At 36.8% G+C, this 20,496-nt stretch overlaps 3 protein-coding genes across 3 annotated transcripts in view; 1 reads left to right on the forward strand and 2 right to left on the reverse strand.

Moving 5' to 3' along the window:
* Positions 1–20,496, forward strand: part of LOC128743547 (RING finger protein 121) — a 396,237-nt gene that overhangs the window by 145,922 nt on the left and 229,819 nt on the right. The window lies entirely within an intron of this gene.
* LOC128743556 (ejaculatory bulb-specific protein 3-like) lies at positions 2,557–2,937 on the reverse strand. The gene has a single exon (XM_053840156.1). The coding sequence runs from the start codon at positions 2,935–2,937 to the stop codon at positions 2,557–2,559; it is 381 nt and encodes a 126-aa protein (XP_053696131.1).
* LOC128743557 (ejaculatory bulb-specific protein 3-like) lies at positions 3,711–4,091 on the reverse strand. The gene has a single exon (XM_053840157.1). It carries the CDS (start codon positions 4,089–4,091, stop codon positions 3,711–3,713), a length of 381 nt encoding a protein of 126 aa, XP_053696132.1.

The following is a 20,496-nucleotide window of genomic DNA, read 5'->3' on the forward strand; positions in this document are numbered from 1 at the left end:
TAGCGAGGGTGAGAGTCGAACTCACAGCTCCCAATCTCTAGTTGAGCGTGTTGTTTAACCAATTACACCACTAAGCCGTATATAGACGTATATTTTTGGCATAATATCAAGAATTTTCAGTTTGCCTGAATTTACATTTTTCGCATTAAGCATTTATTTTTCCCCAACAAGGAAAGCTAAACCGACTGCTAAACGTCGTTAGAAAAAAGAAAGAAAAAAATAAATAAAAATGTGATGAGTGGGCATGTTGTTCTCCCGGCATTTCTGTTGAAAATGAAAAACAGTGTAAAGCAAATTGCCGTAGGTCAGATGTGCTCGTGCTTGCTCTTAGCACAGATAAACAGACTTAACACTCACTCTACCATTCATCGCTGTAACAGTCATTTTCAAGGTTAGGAATGTCTCCACATTCGTCAAAGTGGCGCATTTTAACGAAAGAAGGGGAATGCCTTAGGATAAGTCGCTTAAAACACTCTATGCACCTTATTCGTGCCAATTTTGTTCAATGTATACCTGACTGTGCCGGAAAGGCGCCAATCTCGTCAAACTTGTGCTCATTTGTTCACTAGCGACTTACTCGAGGGATACTCCAGTTGCAAGTTAATATTTGGGAATGCCGATCATAGATGGTGCTAATATTCAGGCAAAATGTGCGGGATGATAATTTTTATTGATTTTTCTTCCAAGAGTTACGTCTGTTTGTCTGTGCTCTTGGGCGGGCTGTGGTTTGAACTTCAATTTGAACTTGGATTTAGTTTTGGATGTAAACTTAAGCCTCAAACACAATGCATACGGATTTTACTACGTTGCGGCAATTTGACAGTTTTTACATGGGTTTTCTGTCAAATTTCCGCAACGTAGTAAAATCCGTATGCATTGTGTCTGGGCCTTTAGGCTTAACATATCATTGGCCATGCGATGACTGATCGACCCGCATCTTTTCAGATACGTGATTGGAATCTTGGGATCACTCTTGTACTTGGTCGTGAGCTTGTTCGGCGCTTGTCTGCCTTGTCTGTCTTGCCCAGTGCTCGAAAAAATTGACAACCCTACATGAACGCACTTAGCGCATACGGTTTTACCCCTGATAGTATTCTTTTATCTGTCAGCACAGCCTGTCTGAACTGCTGACAGTATTTATCTTTCTCAGTTTTCTACCATTCAAAACAATTCATGCATAAATTGCAGTGCTGTATGATTGCTCGACTAACCTGTCAGTGCTGGCTCACCAGTTTTCTTGCTCTTAACTGATATTTTAGACCTCAAAATTTACCTAACTGAATGTTTGCGTTTATTGTAATTTAGTTTGCCGTTGTCGGCAGCCCAAAATTAATAAATGATTCACATTTGATCTATTCATTATTGTCGAGAATAAATGAATGTAGCAAACAACACGAACATGAACATGAGTGAATCGCTCGAATCGTTTATTTCAGGTTGCCAATGCTGAGTTCATTTCATCTGTACAGTAGGATTTCGAATTTGGCAAACAAATGCGTGTCGCCTGTGTTGCCAAAATCGAAACCGTGCCAAAATCGAGACCGATTTTCGATATGCAAAAATTTAATGTAAATGCTTTAGAAATTGACTAAATATCATTAATCAACGATTGCAACCATTTTATGTTTAAAAAGTCCGCCAAGAGCTATCTGTTCGGTGCAAATAAGTTATTGAAACCCTGCGGTAAGACGTAGTCCTACAGCAATAAAAATATTATTGTTCGAAACCACATAACCGTTTTTCATGAAGGCATCATTTTTTCGTCATCTTAAGCATGTATGCAGAAACTAATTAATATTTAAGCATATTTTTGGAAGTGAAATATCTTGTGTTGCCAAAAACGAATACTTTTGTTGCCAAAATCGAGGCATGCCAAAATCGAACCATGCCAAATTCGAAATCCAAGTGTACTAGAAACAGTAAAGAATGAACAGTATATTGCATCAATTCAGGCGTATTGCATAAATTGAATATGTGATTTCTAAGCGCTGGTCTTGTCTATCTTGTCTGTTTTGTCTGTCTTGCTTGTCTTTTTCCTTGTCGTGTCTGTCTTATTTTGGCATATCTACCTTTTCCTTTGTCTTTTCTGTCTTTTCTTTTGTTTGTATATCTTTTTCATTGACTTGCCTGTCTTTATTGTCTTTTTCTTTATTTCGACTTTCGAAGTACTAAATAATAGGTTTGGCTCGTTTTCACCCTTTGAACCACTGAACCGATATTGATTTCAATTTTTGTTTTCAAATCCATTTTCCAACAAATTTAGTTGCATTATCAAAACTAAAAATGCAAACAAAAAAATAATAAAATCAAAACTAGAGCACAAGTCCAATTTTTTGATCACTATTCCCATCAATAAAACGGTCAGTCATTAATTCCATAAGCAATGCTAAATATCATAACAATCAACGATCTCCAGTTTCTTCTACTCACACCTTCCATTAACCGTACATTAAGGAATTTCTTTCAATTGTAGTACTAACATTTTCAAATTGCTAAACTGAACGGGCTCATTTCTATATTGTATGATTGTTTTCCAACGCGTAACTGATGCACATTTTACAACTTAATTCCACCCTTGCCGGCTTCATCGGAGTACTTGGCGATAAACTTATTGTCCGGGTCGTATTTTGCCTTCAGGGCCTTCCATTGTTCAGCACGATTCTCGGTTAGGTTCTTGATAACCTTCGTGGTAGTTTCCTTCTGCTTATCACTACACTTGGCACAGTTGTTCTCCAGAGCTTCCGGTAGCACTCGCTTCAATTCGTTACCCTCGGGAGTGCAGTTGCCCTCATCCATCAGGCACTTGAAGTAATTGTTGAAAAGACGGTCCGACTTCAGAATTTCGTCCACGTCGATGGTGTCGTACTTGGTAGTGTACTTATCATCCTGAGCAACAACCAGAACTACCAGGGCCAGTGCAACGATAACCAATTTCATGATGAATGGCAAAAGGATATAAAACTCTGCGCACCGTGATAAGATTGATGTCCAGAATCAAACTCTGATTCCTGTAGCTGTTTCGCTACTTTATATAGGTAAATCTCACATGATCCTTTGGGTTTTTCAACGAGTAATTTTTGAAGGTAGACTGCTTTTTACACTAACTTGTAATAGTTCCTTGTTACCTTGCCAGAAATCGATCATCATGCAATCAGCACATGACGGGAGTGACGTAGAGATGAACTTCCACATTCGATGCAATTGAATAATTGACCTGAAAGGAAAACCCCACAACCGAACGCCAATATTTGGTCCATCATTTGCATCACAACACAGCGCCTGTAGGGAATGAGGTAGCGCGGCAAGGCGAAATCCATAAATGTACCACTCAATTCACACAGAAAGGTTTTCAATTTAAATCAGCTATAATTTCGGTTAAAAGCACTTCACTATAAGCATTGTGAAAAAAATTGATTCTGTGTGACAAAAAAAATGCGCTAAATTAGTTGGCTAAAACAGTGAGTTGCAGTTTTACTTGCTAAAGCTTTTTATGAATTATTTTGCATGATCATAAAATATTCAAAGAAATTGTCATCAATTTTCACATTCAGATCAAAGCCCATATTTGCGATTGGGGGAAATTCCTTTATTTTACTGTCACTAAAAGCGGTCAAAAATCATTACAGGATTTCGAGGGAAAATGATCGATAATCGCTTTGTCCAGCAAAACGTGTGTGTCACAAAATACATCCATCAGCCGGCGAACATCCTTACAGCTTGATTCCGTCCTTGTCAGCATCCTCGGCGTACTTCTCGACGTACTTGTTGTTGGGATCGTACTTGGCCTTCAGGAGCTTCCACTGTTCCGGGCGCTTCTCGGTCAGATTCTTAATCACTTTGGTGCTCTGCTCCTTTTGCTTAGCGCTACACTTGGCGCAGTCATTTTCCAGAGCATCGGGCAGAGAGCGTTTCAGTTCGTTAACGTCCGGGGTGCAGCTGCCCTCATCCATCAGGCACTTGAAGTAGTTGGTGAAGAGACGGTCCGAGTTCAGAATCTCATCCACATCGACACTGTCGTACTTGGTCGTGTACTTGTCATCCTCGGCGGCGACCAGAACAACCAGAGCCAGGGCAATGATGAAGAACTTCATGATGACGATCGTCGGGAGTTTTGGCTGTACGAAAGAGTAAACTAAAATTTATGATTATTAGTACGCTGGAGGATTCTTTCCCGGTATTCCAGATCTACCTTGCTGGGGTTGAGGTCCGGAATCGAACTATGCTCTCACCAGCTTTCCCTCAGCTTTATATACGTAAAAATTATTCCGGGCTTCTTTCTATCATCAACCTTCGGTCAATGAACCGTTTTTCTGCTCTATCTTTCTACCGACGTAATTCGGCAAAACAAGTACGGCAGAAAAGAAGGAGGGTGTGCCTCGCAAATGAACCAATCGTTTATCCTCCGCGAAGAACTGGAAACAGATGATTGACATGTTTGCGGAATCTTATTTAGTTTCTTTTTTGTCGTATCATATTTTGCCTTGTCAATCTTCAATCCCGCTGGTTCTAAAATTTCTTACCCGTCAGCTGGTTTTGGTGCATTAATAATGAACGACATTGATTTACTGTTAGTCAAAAATCTTAAGTAGAAAAAAATCACATTAATCCTTTTAGTTTTGGCAAGGCAAAAGATATCTAATCAGTGCTACACAACAGGAAATCAAGTTTAAAGAAAATGTTCATAATATCATGTATCTTCTTGGTTTTGTTACAAAATGATATTTATTCAAAGCAAAACATTGACATTTACGCAACAAAAAATGTTCAATGAATTTTTATATTTTTAATCGACGATAATAAATTTCAACACCCTTCTTTAAATGAGTTGAATACATGAAGATGCTTCTTTCAAAAACTGTAACTCAAAAACAAACAAATATAGGTCTCTGAATTTTTAATATTTTATGTAAAAACTCGCAGATTTTCGAAAAATATAAAGAAATGGAATTTTTGATGTCGTTATCCATGGAAACACAACAAAAAACGAATAATTTTGATGTTGCGAAAAAATGAGGGATGAAAGGAAATTCGAAACTATTTTCACCATTAATAGTGGAATTTTATTGTTAAACTAGTTCAACTTTTCTTTCTATAAACTTTTATATTCTACTAAGACGCTCAAAACAAACTTTAGATGAAAAGATGGCTAAAACACGATCAAAATTTATCGAAAGGACAACAAAAATAATTGGAAAATATGATAAAACGTCGACGAAAAGACGTTAAAGCAAAACGAAAAAACAAAAAAGCGCAGCAAAAAGACGTTTAAAATGCGTTAAAAAAGCGACAACATATACAACAGCAGACGACGAAAGGTTGACGGATATTCGACAGTAAGATGATCGACAAAATGGCAGACAACATTTTTGCTGACTTGACAAACAAGACAACAAAAATAGCAAAAAAGGGACTAAAATACAAAAAAAAATGGCGAAATAAAAACGAAGAGAGGACAACAAAATAACGACGAAAAAAACTTCGAAAGGACAAGTCCATGTAGAAAGATACTTTTGTATATTAGAAAACAGTACATATCGAAATTAATTTACACATTTTAGTAAAACTAGCAAACGATTGATGCTAACTAACCCTCCTGTGAAGCACGGTGAGTAACGGTTAAACTATCTACGGCTACGGTACGGTTAAACTATCTAACGGGTGACAACCAAAATTTTGGAATTTTTTTCTCAAGCTGTCAAAAAAGACAAATATACATGAAGAAGATCTGATTTATCGAAATAAAGATACATTATCCATTGTTGAAAAAGAATTAGTGTACATTTGAAATCTTTCGTTTGACGTCGAAACAGGAGCGTTGTACGGCCGTCATGTCAACTTTGCGAATGCGTCTCTTGATTCTACCAATCAACAGTTTGCAATTCGTGGCTTTCCAGTTATTTTTGTACACCAAGGAACTCAAAATCCCGAAGAAATCTTCGATTGGGCGCACTGAGACAAATTTTATGGGTCGTGGTTTTTGGGTAAAAATGGGATCGAATGGGTATTCCGGAACAATTGTGTTGTTTTAGCGTAATGGGATGATGCTCTATCCGGCCAAAACACGTGTTGTCCATCTGAATGATGTTTTTGTTGAAATGGGATCAAAATTTTCTTCAAACATTCGTCTGCTGCATCTTAATTGATAGCCAAACCAGAGGGCCTGTTGTTGAAGAAACGAGAAAGAGGAGAGAAAGAGCTAACACATACACACTCTCATTTCTCCCTGAGCTCGTTTGTTGTCGAATATAGGCCTCGAAAAAACTCCAAAATTTTAGTTGTCACCCGTTAAATTAAATTTTGATTTCAGTGACAAAGACAAAGATGGTAAATCTACGGATTTTTCTTCGGCAAAATCTGGTAACGCTGTCCAGCACTACAGAGCCAGTTTCTAGGTTGTTGGTTGTGCCTCAACTCTGGAAAATAATAGAACGTTTTTTCATATCTGCATGTCCTATCTAGTACCAATTCTAGCTGCCAGTAATATGATTATTGAGGTACAAACCTTCACACAGTTGTGAGGAATGTGCGGCTCAAGCCACAACTGCTGATCTATCTAGCACAGTCCCTATTTCGTCCTTATTGCAAAACCTTAGTGGATGTTTTCGCTCGACCACATCACTGTTTAGAGTCTCACGTTCGCATGAGGACGATGATCGGTCTCCCCTGACACGTAGTACAGGCACCGTTTCGAGCCGCTTCTAACACTCGTAACGGATCCCATCACCCTACCAAGTTTCCTTAAAAGTTAGTTACCCGATCTTCCGCATGAATTTGGGATAGAAGATGCAGTATTGCGGTTATTAACATAAATTTTCATCCTGTTGCGGCGGTAACCCGCATCGTCAATCACCGCAACGAGAACAAGGAAAGGTGGCCAAATATTTTTTGGTTTATATGTGCAATTGTTACTGATGCTTTAGCAACTAAAACTACATAAAAAAATGTCTTTTAGCATCTTACATTCAAAAATATGTATTATATAAATTCATTGAATATCATAAGTATAAAAATATGTGTAAATATAGTAACAAAATTTAAGAAGTACGGAATGGGGTTGCAAATATCTAAACAATAGAAATTAATCTATTTGTATGGCAGCTCTGGACAAAAGCACATCCTTCAATATTTGGCGAGGTCAGCATTGGGCGATAATGTATCGATATAACTGGTACCGATATTCGTGGACGAAATCTCGATAGTTTTTTTTCGAAATAGTTAATTGCGGCATGCATATAACAGCTTTGTAAATGTTAACACGTTATAAAACAAGTCAAACGGAGTGTTATAAAACAAATGTAAAATGCAGATCGTCACGTGATGCGAGCATTTTTGCTGATTATGCTCTCAGCTGAGTATACGTATCGATATGTGAAAAATATCGATATTCAATTAACGAAAATTCGTCAGCTTCGCTCAATACAGAATTATTTTGACAGCTTGCTATGAACTTTCCGAGAATGAAAAGATTTCTTGCAAATCACAATATAAGATGCTGAGAACCACCGTGGAGTCATTTTATGTCAACAGTTAAGCGTGATCGTCAACAATAACACGAGTAAAAAAATTAAACCCTTTTCCCTCGGCAAGACGCACAGTGCGTTGAGCCATAGACAAAAATCGTTTTTCACTTTTGTTTAATCGCGTATACCAAGTATTTAGTATTGTTTATAGATGCCTTCTGCTATATAAACAAGTATTAGTTTGCTTGGGAAAGCGCCACAACTACTACTACAAGCATTCAAACTGTCAACTTGCAGAGTGGATTTTACTTACAAATTTTGCTTTCATTTTTGAAGGTTATTCATCACGCTCGTAAAAGTTACATAGTTTGTGTAATCAAAATCTTTAAAATGGAGAATAACAATAAAGGTTAGTAGAATAAATTTTGGTTACAGAAGGAATTCATTTTGACCTCACTCCTAAAAAATCGCCCCATAGAAATGACATAGATATTGTCCTTCAAAAAACAGAACTCCAACTTTGATTACTGATTTAAAAAATGTTCCACCGACTTCCAAGCTAAAATATACACAGAATAATTGTTGAAAGTGTCCTCTACAAGATCGAACAGGTTTTAGCTGCAACTACCTGCAACTCTGCAAGATATTTCAATATTTGTAGATCAACGTCAAACACAGATAAACTGTCAGATTTCCGTTGATTCTACTATATTATGTTATCCCTGTTAGAAGAAACCACTGTTTATGAATATTTGTGCTATTACTGTTCAAAATTACACTCAAAGTGATTTTATTTCATATAGCGAGTAAATATTTCTTTTAAAAAATTAATAAACTTAATCCCGGCTGCCGTTTTTTTCCCGTTTTTCAAGTTGATAAAAATTATAAATAATCAATGATAACGGTTTTCCTGCTGGAAATTCGTTTTGTGGATCTAATTAAAAGGTTTCCAAAAATTGCCCAACAAAAACAGAACGTCGAGCTGCAGACTTTGTCTCAAATTTTGTCACGGAAAATTATTAGTTACTTTTCCGTTACGGCTGAGAATAGTAAAAGATGCTTAAGTATTACTTAAACACCAGCTTTGTTCACAGATATAGAGTGCGAAAGTATATTTTGCTTAGAAATGTTTAAACGTCTTCCATAAACATAGCTTTCCTAACTGTCATGCACTGAAGGAAAACTTTTCGATTACCGAAATTGCAGCCAAGGTTGATCTTCGAGTGCTGTTTAATCTAACACTAGATGACATTGCTGAATTTACCGAAGTATTTTTAGTACAAATGTTGCTTTCACAAACAACTTTGGTATTTATATAGCCGACGGCAACCCATATAATGATGAAAAACTGTTGCAATGCTTGCGTAAAAATTTGGCGTTTGGGACATTTTTGCCATTATGTAAATATTTTGAGACATTTAAGCAAATACTACCTTCGATTATCACAAACTGCTTTTTTCGTTACACTAGCTTGATAAAATGTCTAAAACTAGCAGTTTTGATTTTTGTCCCGCAGTCCCATACGTTCAACGCACTGTGAGACGTTTCGATCAAGAAGCATTTTCCGCCACACAAAGCTGACAACATACTAATCAGACCAGTAATCCTTTACAGACTGGAGGCCGTAACTTTGCTTACGGAAGTATACGCGCTTGTGGTGTTTGAACGAAAAGTATTACGGAATATTTTTGGTGGAGCATAAACGGAAAGCGAAGAGTGGGGCAGGTGTATGAACCATGAGCTACAGGCACTACTTAGGGAGATTTTCATCGTATACCTGGTGCATGTTGGGAGGCTACAAGGGGCCGGCCCCGTCGCAAGGATGCCGGACAACTGTGCAGCGAAAACTGTGCTCTTCCCAAACCCCACCAGGAATAATGGGTGTCCGCGATAAAATTGCAGCCCATTCAAATTGCTCTAACTTTTGAACCATTGGGTAAAATTAATTGAAATTTTGAGTAGAGAAAGCTTAACGTGCATTATTTACACTCTGTGAGCTTTTTCATCAGGTGCGTAAAAATCAGAAAAATAGCGGCGGAAGAATAGCTCGTTCGCGAAACAATTCTGCACGAGTACATCGAAAAACAGAATTTATCACACCGTGCCATTGGTAAAAAGTTGGGAGTGCCAAATTGTGCGGTTTCTCGTGTCAAAAAACGGTTCGCAGAACGTCTCACTACTGGGAGTGCCTAGGCCTAAACAGAAAGTGGTGCACCGATCGTTCAATAACAAGTTTTGGACAGCAAATTACCAAGCAATCGTATGATAGCAAATCTTTTTACGAAAATAATGTATGTATCGCAAAAATTCGATTAGGTCGATTCGGTCGATTACGTTAACAACTCAAAATTGATCTTTAGATCAGACATTACTTTTGCACCTGGATTTGAATTCGGGCTTGATGTTTTGTTTAAAATTGTATCAAAATTGCACTAAAAATTGGACTTCGAACTGGACCTGTATTGGAAGTTGCAGTTGGACTTTGAGTCGAACATAAATTGGAATTAAATTAGACTAGATGTTGAGCTCAAATTGGACTTTAAGGCAGACTTGAAATCAAAACAGAATTTGACTTGAAATTAGACTGGACATCAAATAAAACACTGCACTTCAAATTAGACTTTAAATCGGAGCTGAAATTAGAGTTAAATTCGACTTGGTTGGTTTTAAAGGGGGGCATTAAATTGGGTTTGAAATTGGACCACAATTGAACTTCAAATTGTACTTAAAATTAGTCTTGGTATTGGACTTCAAATCGGAGTTGAATTTGGAATTAAATTAGGCTCGGAATTAGACTTAAAATTAATTATTGTACAGAGCATCATACTTAAATTAAACTTTGAAATTGAGCTTGAAATTTGATTTGAAATTAGGTTTGCCATTGGATATGAAATTGCACCTCAATTAGTGCTAGTATGAAATTTGAATTAACTAGAAATTAAAAATGGGCCTTCAAAATGGGGTATTGAAATCAGATCTCAATTGAATTTCAAATTGCAGCTGGAATTAGAATTGTATTTGGCCTTAAACTCGGACATTAAGTTGCACTTGAAATTGAACCTGAATTCTGAGATTAAATAAGAACTAAATTAGACTCGCAATTGATCTTAAAATGGGACATTAAATTGGACATAAAATCAGACTTAAATTAGACTTTGAAATTGAACTTAAAATTTTATTAGAAACTAGCTGACCCGACAAACTTCGTATTACCACAAATTAAACTGCGAAGAATTTGAATAGAACTTTGGATGCCATTTTACACCACCTATGGAGTCAAAAAGCTAATATACAGTAACGTGCAGTATAAAATGCCAGATATGCTGATTTGCTGCTTATGTTAATGCTTATTGGTTACCTGGGAAGGGTAGTCTAATATACAAATTTGCAATTTTTCCTCACAGTAAAGTAGAAAACAACTCCTCTCATTGCTTAACCAGAAAGCGGATAGCAATTTTCACCGTGATTGTACAACATTTCGCCGAATGCCATTTCGCGAAAAACCTTACGCGGAATGTACCATTTCACGGAAAACTTTTTCGTGAAAAGTACCATTTCGCAGGGGTGATCCTCTCCTTACTCGCTATCGCTCGTTCGGACTTAACCGAAGGAAAATAATAGAGCTCAATAGAACATGAAATTGGGTTTGATATTGGACTTGAATTAGACTAGAAATTGGCTTTAAAATGGGAAATTGAAATTGGACCTGCAGTTGAACTTGTCACTGGACATGGAAGTTGACTTGAAATTAAACTCTAAATCGTAGTTACTTCAAAATTAACTTGAATAGGACTCAAAATTAAAGTTAAAATTGGACTTGAAACAGAATCTATTTTAACGTAATTAATTTTCTAATCGCTTATTGTTCAATACCGGGCTATTGAATTGATAACTCCAGATTTCACGGTTGCATATGTAGAAATTATTTTATTATACATTGAATTTGTTATAGAAACCGGGGCATGTGTCCCAATTTGGCACAGCCTGGGCACGGCAGTGCGTCTAACTGTCGATCGTCAGCCAAGATACGAAGAAAAAAATCGTCCGAATAGTATTGAGGATCACAAACGCGTAGTTGGGGACTTTGATCGGAAGCCAAACTCCTCTGACTGAGATGTGGCCAAAAACTGAGCCAACTCGTGCTGGATTACGTACACTCAAGGTTCAAAAGACTCCAAACCATGTCGAAAAGGTAAATACGGTCGCAAAAAGCCGTGTCTGGAAGTTATACGATTAGCAACTGAAACCACACTGATGCGTTATGGGCGACGAGACCTATGTGAAAATAAACTTAAACCAGATTTCGGGGAACCAGTATTTTCCTGCCAAGGATATGCTTGTTGTTCCAGAGAACCTCCAAAAACAGAAGATGTCGAACTTTGCCAAGAAATTCTTGATTTAGCAAGCAATTTGTTCATGCGGAAAGCGAAGTACACCTTTTGTGATCACAGATACCATGAATGGACAGACGTATTTAATAGAGTGTCTTCGAAGGTAACTTGTACCTCTCCTCACAAGTGTCCTAAGAGCTTCTGGCAGAATTTGGCCTCATGCCATTATCCAAAGGCCATTATTCAAGTCGATTTCGTGCCAAAAGATCTTAACACCCCAAATACACCGGATCTGCGGCCAACCGAGAACTATCGATGGACTATTATGAAGCAGAATATTCTGGAACATTTCGAAGTAGTCAAAACAATTAAAGAAATGAATAAAGTTGCTAAAAAATGTCGATTACAAGGTCGTGCAAAACCTCATGGGTGTGGTTAAGGCCAAAGTACGAAACTTCGGATATGGACGCATTATAAAGTAAAATAAAAATGATAAAACTAAACTTAATTGTTTCATTTAAAAGCCTAAAAATTTAATGGCAGTCGGATAAAAACTCGAATTTGGCGAATTAAGCTTGTGGGTTGCAACTTGCAATTTTATCGTGGACACCCTTTAAAGAGACCCAACAAGCCAGATGGCTCGACCAGGTTGAAGCCAACTTGCAAATGTCGAAACATCCAACGGATTGGCGACGAGTAGCCCAGGACCAAGTACAATGGAGACTGGTTCGTAATACAGCTACAGCTCCAGCTCTATGCGCAAAATGCGAATTTTAGAATGTTATTTCCGAAGTTTAATCTAGGTGTATTGTGTACCTACTACATGGCGCAACTGAGCATTGTTATTGATAATACAACACCAAACAAATGCAAATACGATTTTACATTCAACATAAATTTTTTAATACTACTAAGTATTACGTAACGTAACGAACAAGTTACGGAAAACTTTACAAGTCATTGAATTAAAAAACTTGAATAATAATGAATGGAGGAAATATGAGATGAGCAAATTCTTTAAGCAAAATGCTTGTCATGATTCTATAGAATCAGGCCAAGTAAGGTATGTACTCGAAACACAAGAGCAGTGCAATTACAAGTGCGAAACATCACATCTCCCAGCTTCACGCAGAGTTATATGCAGCAGCTTTATGTGCGGTATATGACCTTATCTTGGGCACACCTAACATCAGTTCAGTATTGCATCTGTACCCTCTAGTGGAGGTGTCCTCTGCTAAGTTTCTATTATAAATATTTTGTTTCTTAAATCATTTTATAAAAATGAATGGATAAGTGCAATATAACTTCGACCACTCCGTTCCAACTTAAAATATAACACAATCAATTAGCCAACCAACAAAGCGGGCAACTCATACCCGAGCTCCATTGAGATATGGCTCTAGCTCTCTCAGGCGTCGTCGGCTTGGCTTTGGTTCAGATTTGGTCAATTATGCAATTATCTTCACCCGTTGAGTTGGAAGTGCGTCTTCACGATATTCGAACGAATCGAACGCAGCAAGCAAGTATACACGTCAATCGCGAACTATTGACGTCACACTCGGCGGCGGGTCACAGGTTGCGTTTTACGAACGGCTCGGAGCAGTGAGTTGTCAGATTTGCGGACGTTGTGAAGCTGAACATGCCGCAGTTCCGCGGAACCAAATAGTACATTCGGACAAAGTCAAGCCGTCATTGAAGCTAGTTACCGATATCGATTCATCTTGACTATTTAGTCGAAAAAATATTTTCTCAAAAAACTAAAATCAGTAGCATTGAGCTTGATATTGCATGAAGGTGCCTTTCTTAGTGTACAAGACGGGCATTAAGTAACTTACTTATAGTCTGTGCAAAAATCTTTGACAACTAGTTTGAAAGAGATGAACCAAACCAAACCTGGGCTAGTGACAAATCTCCTGAAAGATGGTAGTGAAAAACATGCAATTCTTGTCCACGACTGAGGCAAAAGTGGCTGATGCTTGATCATAATAATGGTTCTACGTCAGTACTATAGTTATAACATGTTCTATTTTCAACATCCATTTAACAACAAGATACTTAATTTGTAAGCAAAGAAATTGATTGTGGATTATGGTTTTCCTCTTATATTCAGCCACTTTTTGCGAGGACGCTCTCTACCCTAAGATAAACAATGAGTTCTATTCCACAAAAGCTGCATCGCTTGTTTGTATGACTTCCCTGGGTAAATGAATATGCCCCAACCAGTCCTTCAGAAGAGCGAAAACCCAGCCATTTATTTTTATTTGACTCAATCAATAGCACCGTTTGTTCTTCATCGTAACAATCAACATCCTGCACAGGATGAAAAAATGTTTACTTGGAATTTATAATGCACTTCTCGTACTCAAAAAGACATGAATAATTGTTATATTTCTAACCTCAATAAGTTTTCTTTAAACTCAAACCCATATTTTACAGATTACAATTTTTAAAAATTTGGTTTCTAAATTGTTGTGAATGCATGCAAAGCTATAAAAAGTTAAAATAGAAAACAATTTAAAAATTTTGATATATATTTTGCTGAATAAGTATGGAAATAATATATTAAATTAGAATAGTTGAATTGCAAAGACTTCATTACCTTATAGAGATATTAAAATTTAAGAAGAATTTAAATGAGACAAAAATCATGTTGTGAAAGGTATTATGCCCCTTTAAGTATCTTTTCTTATTGATTGTGCATTATATTCGAATTCATATTTCGAAGTCAAGATTTTAACTGTATATTCATTACGGACACTTTTCTCGAATTTAATGCGAATCGTTAATCATATACTGTACTTCAAAAGATATTTAGTATTCGGAATAATAATACTATAAATTATTCACTATTGAAATTTAAAAAAAGTTCATTTATGGTAGTTACAATGAATTATACTTCCACACTGATTTTGCGGTGCAGTGCGAAACACTCCATCTAACCTCCTTCCGAGCTTGCCTATCCAGCGGATGATATTGATGTACCCACATCATTAATCTGACCAGTGAAATTCGCCTGCCATTAGCTTCAGGTATTTCCAAAAACTAATGCGCAAACCGGTCCTACAAGAATTCTCGCAACAATCGGCATATCGTGCTTGCATGATTGCAATTTTCGAAAAACTGATCTCAACCCACTCGGACCATCCATCATCATGTACATATCAACAGCAGACCGTTTGAAAAGATTACAATCAAACAGCTGAGCAGAAGAAGAAGATATGTACACAGTCGAAGAGATGGACCAGCGCTCCAAACTGCGACCTGCTGGTCGCAACTTTAAGAACTTCTCTCCACCGATGTAGACAGCTTTCCGTTTGGATCAAAGGTGACGGGGGATCAGCGATGTGAAGCGAAACGAATTGAACTAGACTTCGCGCACTGTTACAGTTTTGCTCAAAAGTTTTGAACCACAACCAAACTAAACCAAGAAAAAATTATAAATCAGAAATTTACTCAAAATGCAATAAATGGCATATTCTTATATCCGAAAAATAGTTAACATTCTATAATTTCGTTGTGTCAATGTGTTCTGTTCGCATTTTAGTCTTGATGCCCATTAGTTGGGTAGATGCAACGGACACAACGATTTTTAATGCCAAAAGTATGAATTTAATCTTTTAACCGTCAGTGTGGCGTGCTCGAATTTGCTAAAAATAGCCGATTAACATCCCGCCCCACGCAAATCTCATTGTCAGTCGAGTCGAGACAAATGAATCTTTTGCGTTTGGCTGTCGAATTAAAAAGCATGAGCCGAATGATTTGCACTGCCCCTTACACGGTTCACGGTGGTTACCCGAAATTTATTTATTCCTATTAAATTATTCTTACTTATATGCTAGTATTTTTTTAACTTATTAAATGTAAACTTTTTCTCTTAAATCTTGCAAATCAACGTTTAAATTGCAATATTTTTTCAAAAAAGTAAGGTTTTAGAGCACATGTTGAGTAAGTGTGATAAGCGTGTAAACACCAATTCTTAGATTTTTGTGTCACATCACGACTTACGGGTTTGTTTGTACAAGATAAGAGTTGAAATAAATAAAATCACGGTTTCAAAACTATAATCGACCTAATTTTTAACGTAGTACATAGTACATAGAAATGAAAATATAATATAACTATAGTTCATTACAACTTATAATTGAAGTCTTTCATTAGTCTAGTAGAACTTTTTACCATATTTTATCACATTACTTTCAAGCAAAATTCTAAAAATGCAATCGCCACGAGTGCCACATGTGAGTAAAACAGTTGGAACTTGTGCAGTCCAAACCGATAGGTGAATAAATCTTCGACGCTCGACTGAGCACATTTCTTCTATCTAATGTACAATTATTCCTCCTCCGGCTCTCGGTCTAATACACCGTCAAATCCTTAACATGATTTGCAAAATATAGCAAAAATCTATTTCGCATTTTCATGCAGAAGAAACATAAGAAGAAATCAAAAACTCAAATCCGAATCGTCTGAAGCTATATATACCTGCAGAATATCACCAGACACCGGCATTCGCCAAATTCGTTAGTTCCAGCAGACAGGTAGGTAAGATTGTAAATATGTTTTTTTAGTGCTTCGTAGTCGTCGTAAATTGCAACACCAAGTTAAGTTAACATTGAATGTTATCGTGGCCATGCTGCTCAGGAAGAAAAAAGACTTCAACTTGAAGTTGAACCGCTTCTATAAACAGGCTTCAAACTGTCTTGTGAACGATGGAAACTGCTAGTCGGAGCGCAAGAATCTGTAACATATTCTGCCGTAGATGAAGATGCTAAATATACAAATACTCGTTGTTTACATATTTATTCAATGCAGTTTAAATTTTTAATTTTGTTTGTTTTGTTCTTAGTTTTACTGTAGGATTTGAACATTTCAGCTTCAAACCGTCGTCAGCGATTCCTTCAGACATTATCAGATGATCTTTTGTTTTTTGAGCGTTATTATAGACTAAATTTTGTGCAATTAACGAAACTTTTTCTAACAATCAATTAATCGCCTCATAAGATATTCTTCCCTTTTCAGGTTTTTTTAACAAAAGTCTTAAATACAAGCATACATTTAATCATGTTGACATATTTCCAACTCTCAAACTTTTTGTATTCTTCAAACGTGTCTTTTGCGCCATACAGAAGCTGATGAAACAACTTTACAATTGTTCTAGCAATACTTACACTCAGGGTTGATGGGTTCATTTTTCTTCTATTTTACTCATTTGATTGCACTGCCTGAGGCAGGCAGAATTTGAAAAAGGTATGATGCTACTTTCGCTTTCATCGAGTTTGAAGCCTTACGTTTCATTTAGCAATATTGTAGATAATAACTAACTCTGCATGTATCCCATACATAACTTTTTCCAATTCTGCTAGCCTGAGCCAGTGCAGTCAAATGAGAAAAATAAAAGCAAAATGAACAATACGGATAAGCATATCATAACGATATTAAAAATATGCTATCCCAATCAACATTTTGTATACTAGCTTACTAAACCTTTTTTAACGTTTTGCAGTGGAAATGGTAATCTATTCGAATGAAATTTTTTGTTAAAATATTACAATTCACAACAGCCTTTAACGATGTGATTCTTTTCATCAACTCCAAAACTACAAACGTAAGGAGATTTTTTACAAGAAAAAGGAATTTTCAAACTTTAAAATACATATATATTGTTATGTTTTCAATGTATCACATTTTCTGTTGAAGTTATAAATTTATTAGGCATACCTCTATAGCTCCCTTAAGGTTAAAACACGTGTCATTGATTTCTGGCACTTCAAAAGCGATTTTCATACTTAAAATAATAGTAAGGTATGTGCATAACAATGAAACTGTTATCAATTTATTCATTTCGTATACCAGGAAACATTTGTTATATTTTCGTGAGCACAACGTTTATTTTGAGCATAAAAATTCTTTTAGAATCCCAGTAATCAATGATGTATGTTTGAACCTTTAAGTGGCTTTATCATGAATTGATCGTTGTAATTGTAAGTTAAAAATGGTGTTCAATTTAATCTTGAAAAAAATTAAGAGATATCGTAAGCAGCTGCCACAACTTTTCGAGGAAGCATACAATAGAAATAATCTACTAAAAATTTGAAAAACAAATATTTTTTCAAGTTGCTTTTTTCATGGTGGATTTTTGGTCTGGAACAAAATGACCATTCTGTTTTGTATCAGGGTTGTCTATGTGCATGGGATTTATCCGCCCATAGATTAGCTGTGGAATTATTACAAATCCACTATACATATGTTCATAAATAATTTGAAGAACGTCTGGCAATCGGCGAAAAATATGGAAGTGACAGAAAAGCCAACGCAGCTGATCCTAAAACTAATTCGCAATCCATTCGCACTTCGCAACCCTATGTCCAAAAGTCAGACAAGATGGCTGGTTTGATAGATTTCAAGACACAAGTTGAGAAATATCTGTAATGCAAAGCAAAATCTGGAGGCAAAGAATCACTCAAAGAAGCAGTTGACGAGTTGACGAAATACAATTCCGTCGTTGATGACTGATCAAGTGCAATGCAAAGCCGTTTCCGGGCGAATTACTGGACAAGAATTTAATACCTCGTTGGATCGGGATACAAATGGTGTTGGGTTGTGTTCGGGGAAAAGCTCGAGAAATGGGCTATGGTAAGAAATAAGGTTGAAACAATGATCTTAGAATAAATATAAAACTTAGTACTGTATACCTGAGACCAGACTTGGAATGCTCCTTTCACTTCGATTTTGCTCTTTTAATTACCGCGCCTCAACCAAGCAGAATATTTAAAAGTGGTGTATGCAGCATTTATTGGGTTAGTAATTATCTACAATATTGCTAGAGAAAGTAAAGTTTTATCTTTCGTATTTACGACGCTATAGGGTGCTATTCTTTTCTGTTTGTACATCGAGGTGCGACACTTATTTTTAGTGATATGCATCATAAGCTGATAAAGCGATAACCACAGTAAATTCAGGTAAGTACTATTAGCTCCTTACGGGAGTCAGGCTTGAAATTTCTTCGTCAATGCGAATAGTATCGAAACTAAGGGAAAAATCAAGTTTTATAAACATAGAGCTTGGCCTTATGCGGAAAACAATCCGTTGCCATTTTTGTTTGATTATGATTTCCGGGATATGGCTTTTTCGGCTGGCTTGAAGGTCAAAGCTCCTTTTTTCAACAGTCGTATATTATTGATAACGAGGTGAATGTCGCCTTCCAAGGCGTTAATCGTATGCTGCTTAGCGACGTAAACCAAAGCTTCACATGGCTCCACAACACAAAAAATAGTCCAATGGTGTTAAGTCACATGATTTTGGATGCCAACTTGCCGTTAATTAAATCAGTTGTTGCATGCGCGGTGTGACATGTTATGCCGTCTTGTTGAAATTACAGCTACTCCACACTAATAGAGCTTAACTGTAGTACTAAAAAGTTGGCCTGGTGGATAAAGGGTCAAATAGAATGCTGCGCAACGCGTCCGTCAGCAATTTTCTGACAGTTTTCCTATGGGTTTACTGTCAAATTGACACTGATTGGTTTAATGCTCCAATGTTGAAAATAAGATTTGTATATTTCCAGGCGCATGTAGTCTCTTTACTCTTAGGTACTCTGCAAGAGACAAAAATTCAAAAGATCAAGCTTGGCGCGCTGATTTCAATTAGGGTTTGGAATGAAAAAAGAATGCTCATTTTGCTACCAATAAGACAGCTTTATAATATTCTATGAACAAAAGCAATGCCCAATTAAGCAATATTGTGAATAATAACTAACTCTGCAAGCGTCTCTTGCGTAACGTTTCCTAATTCGGGATAACTTAGGCGATACTGTCAAATAGGAAAATTCGAAGCAAAATAAACGGGCCGAGCGTGCAGCTGATTTTATTTAAATACTAGTCGCCTATTTAAGTCGCCTTAAATGCTACTTAAATGCTATTTTGGCAAAATATACAGCTACTTACTGATAACCTTCTTATAGTGCTGACAATGCTAATTTACAGCTAATTACCGACACGAAGAATTTGAATACAATGTTGGATGCCAATTTACAACACCTATGCAGTCAAAAAGCTGATATACAACAACGTGCAGTATAAAATGCATTTCCATGATTGTACAACATTTCGCCGAATATCATTTTGCGAAAAACCTTAAGCGGAATGTACCATTTCACGGAAAACTTTTTTGTGAAAAGTACCATTTCGCGATCCTCTCCTTACTCGCTGTCGCTCGTTCCAGGAAACCCAGGTAGCTCTAGGAAAACAAATAAACCTAGACAGTAGTGATTTCTGCGGGGAGTTGCCTCCCCCCAGTGGGCGGCGCTTCCGACGGCGGATCGCCGGTAACACTCGCGGCCGTCTCGTCCTGAATGATCTAGTGTTACTATAGATAATTTTTGTGGTCTTGTTATTGAATAATGTTGTATGGAAGAGTCTCGAATTTCTCGAGTTCGATTAGTTTTTGAGTTTCGCAAAAATTTCTGTTTTATTTGTATGAGAGTCCATATCCCCCTACCACAGGAGTGAGAGGTCTCTATCATAAAATAAATTCAAAACTCCAAAATATCCCACATGCCAAATTTGGTTTCATTTGCTTGATTAGTTCTCAAGTTATAAGGAAATTTGAATTTCATTTGTATGAACCCCTAAACAGGGGAGGGGTCTTAATTCATCAAAGAAAAAATTTCTGCCCCCTAAAGGCCCCACAATGCAAATTTGGTTCCA

This window comes from Sabethes cyaneus, chromosome 3, assembly GCF_943734655.1.
Source record: "Sabethes cyaneus chromosome 3, idSabCyanKW18_F2, whole genome shotgun sequence".
Lineage (NCBI taxonomy): Eukaryota > Metazoa > Arthropoda > Insecta > Diptera > Culicidae > Sabethes > Sabethes cyaneus.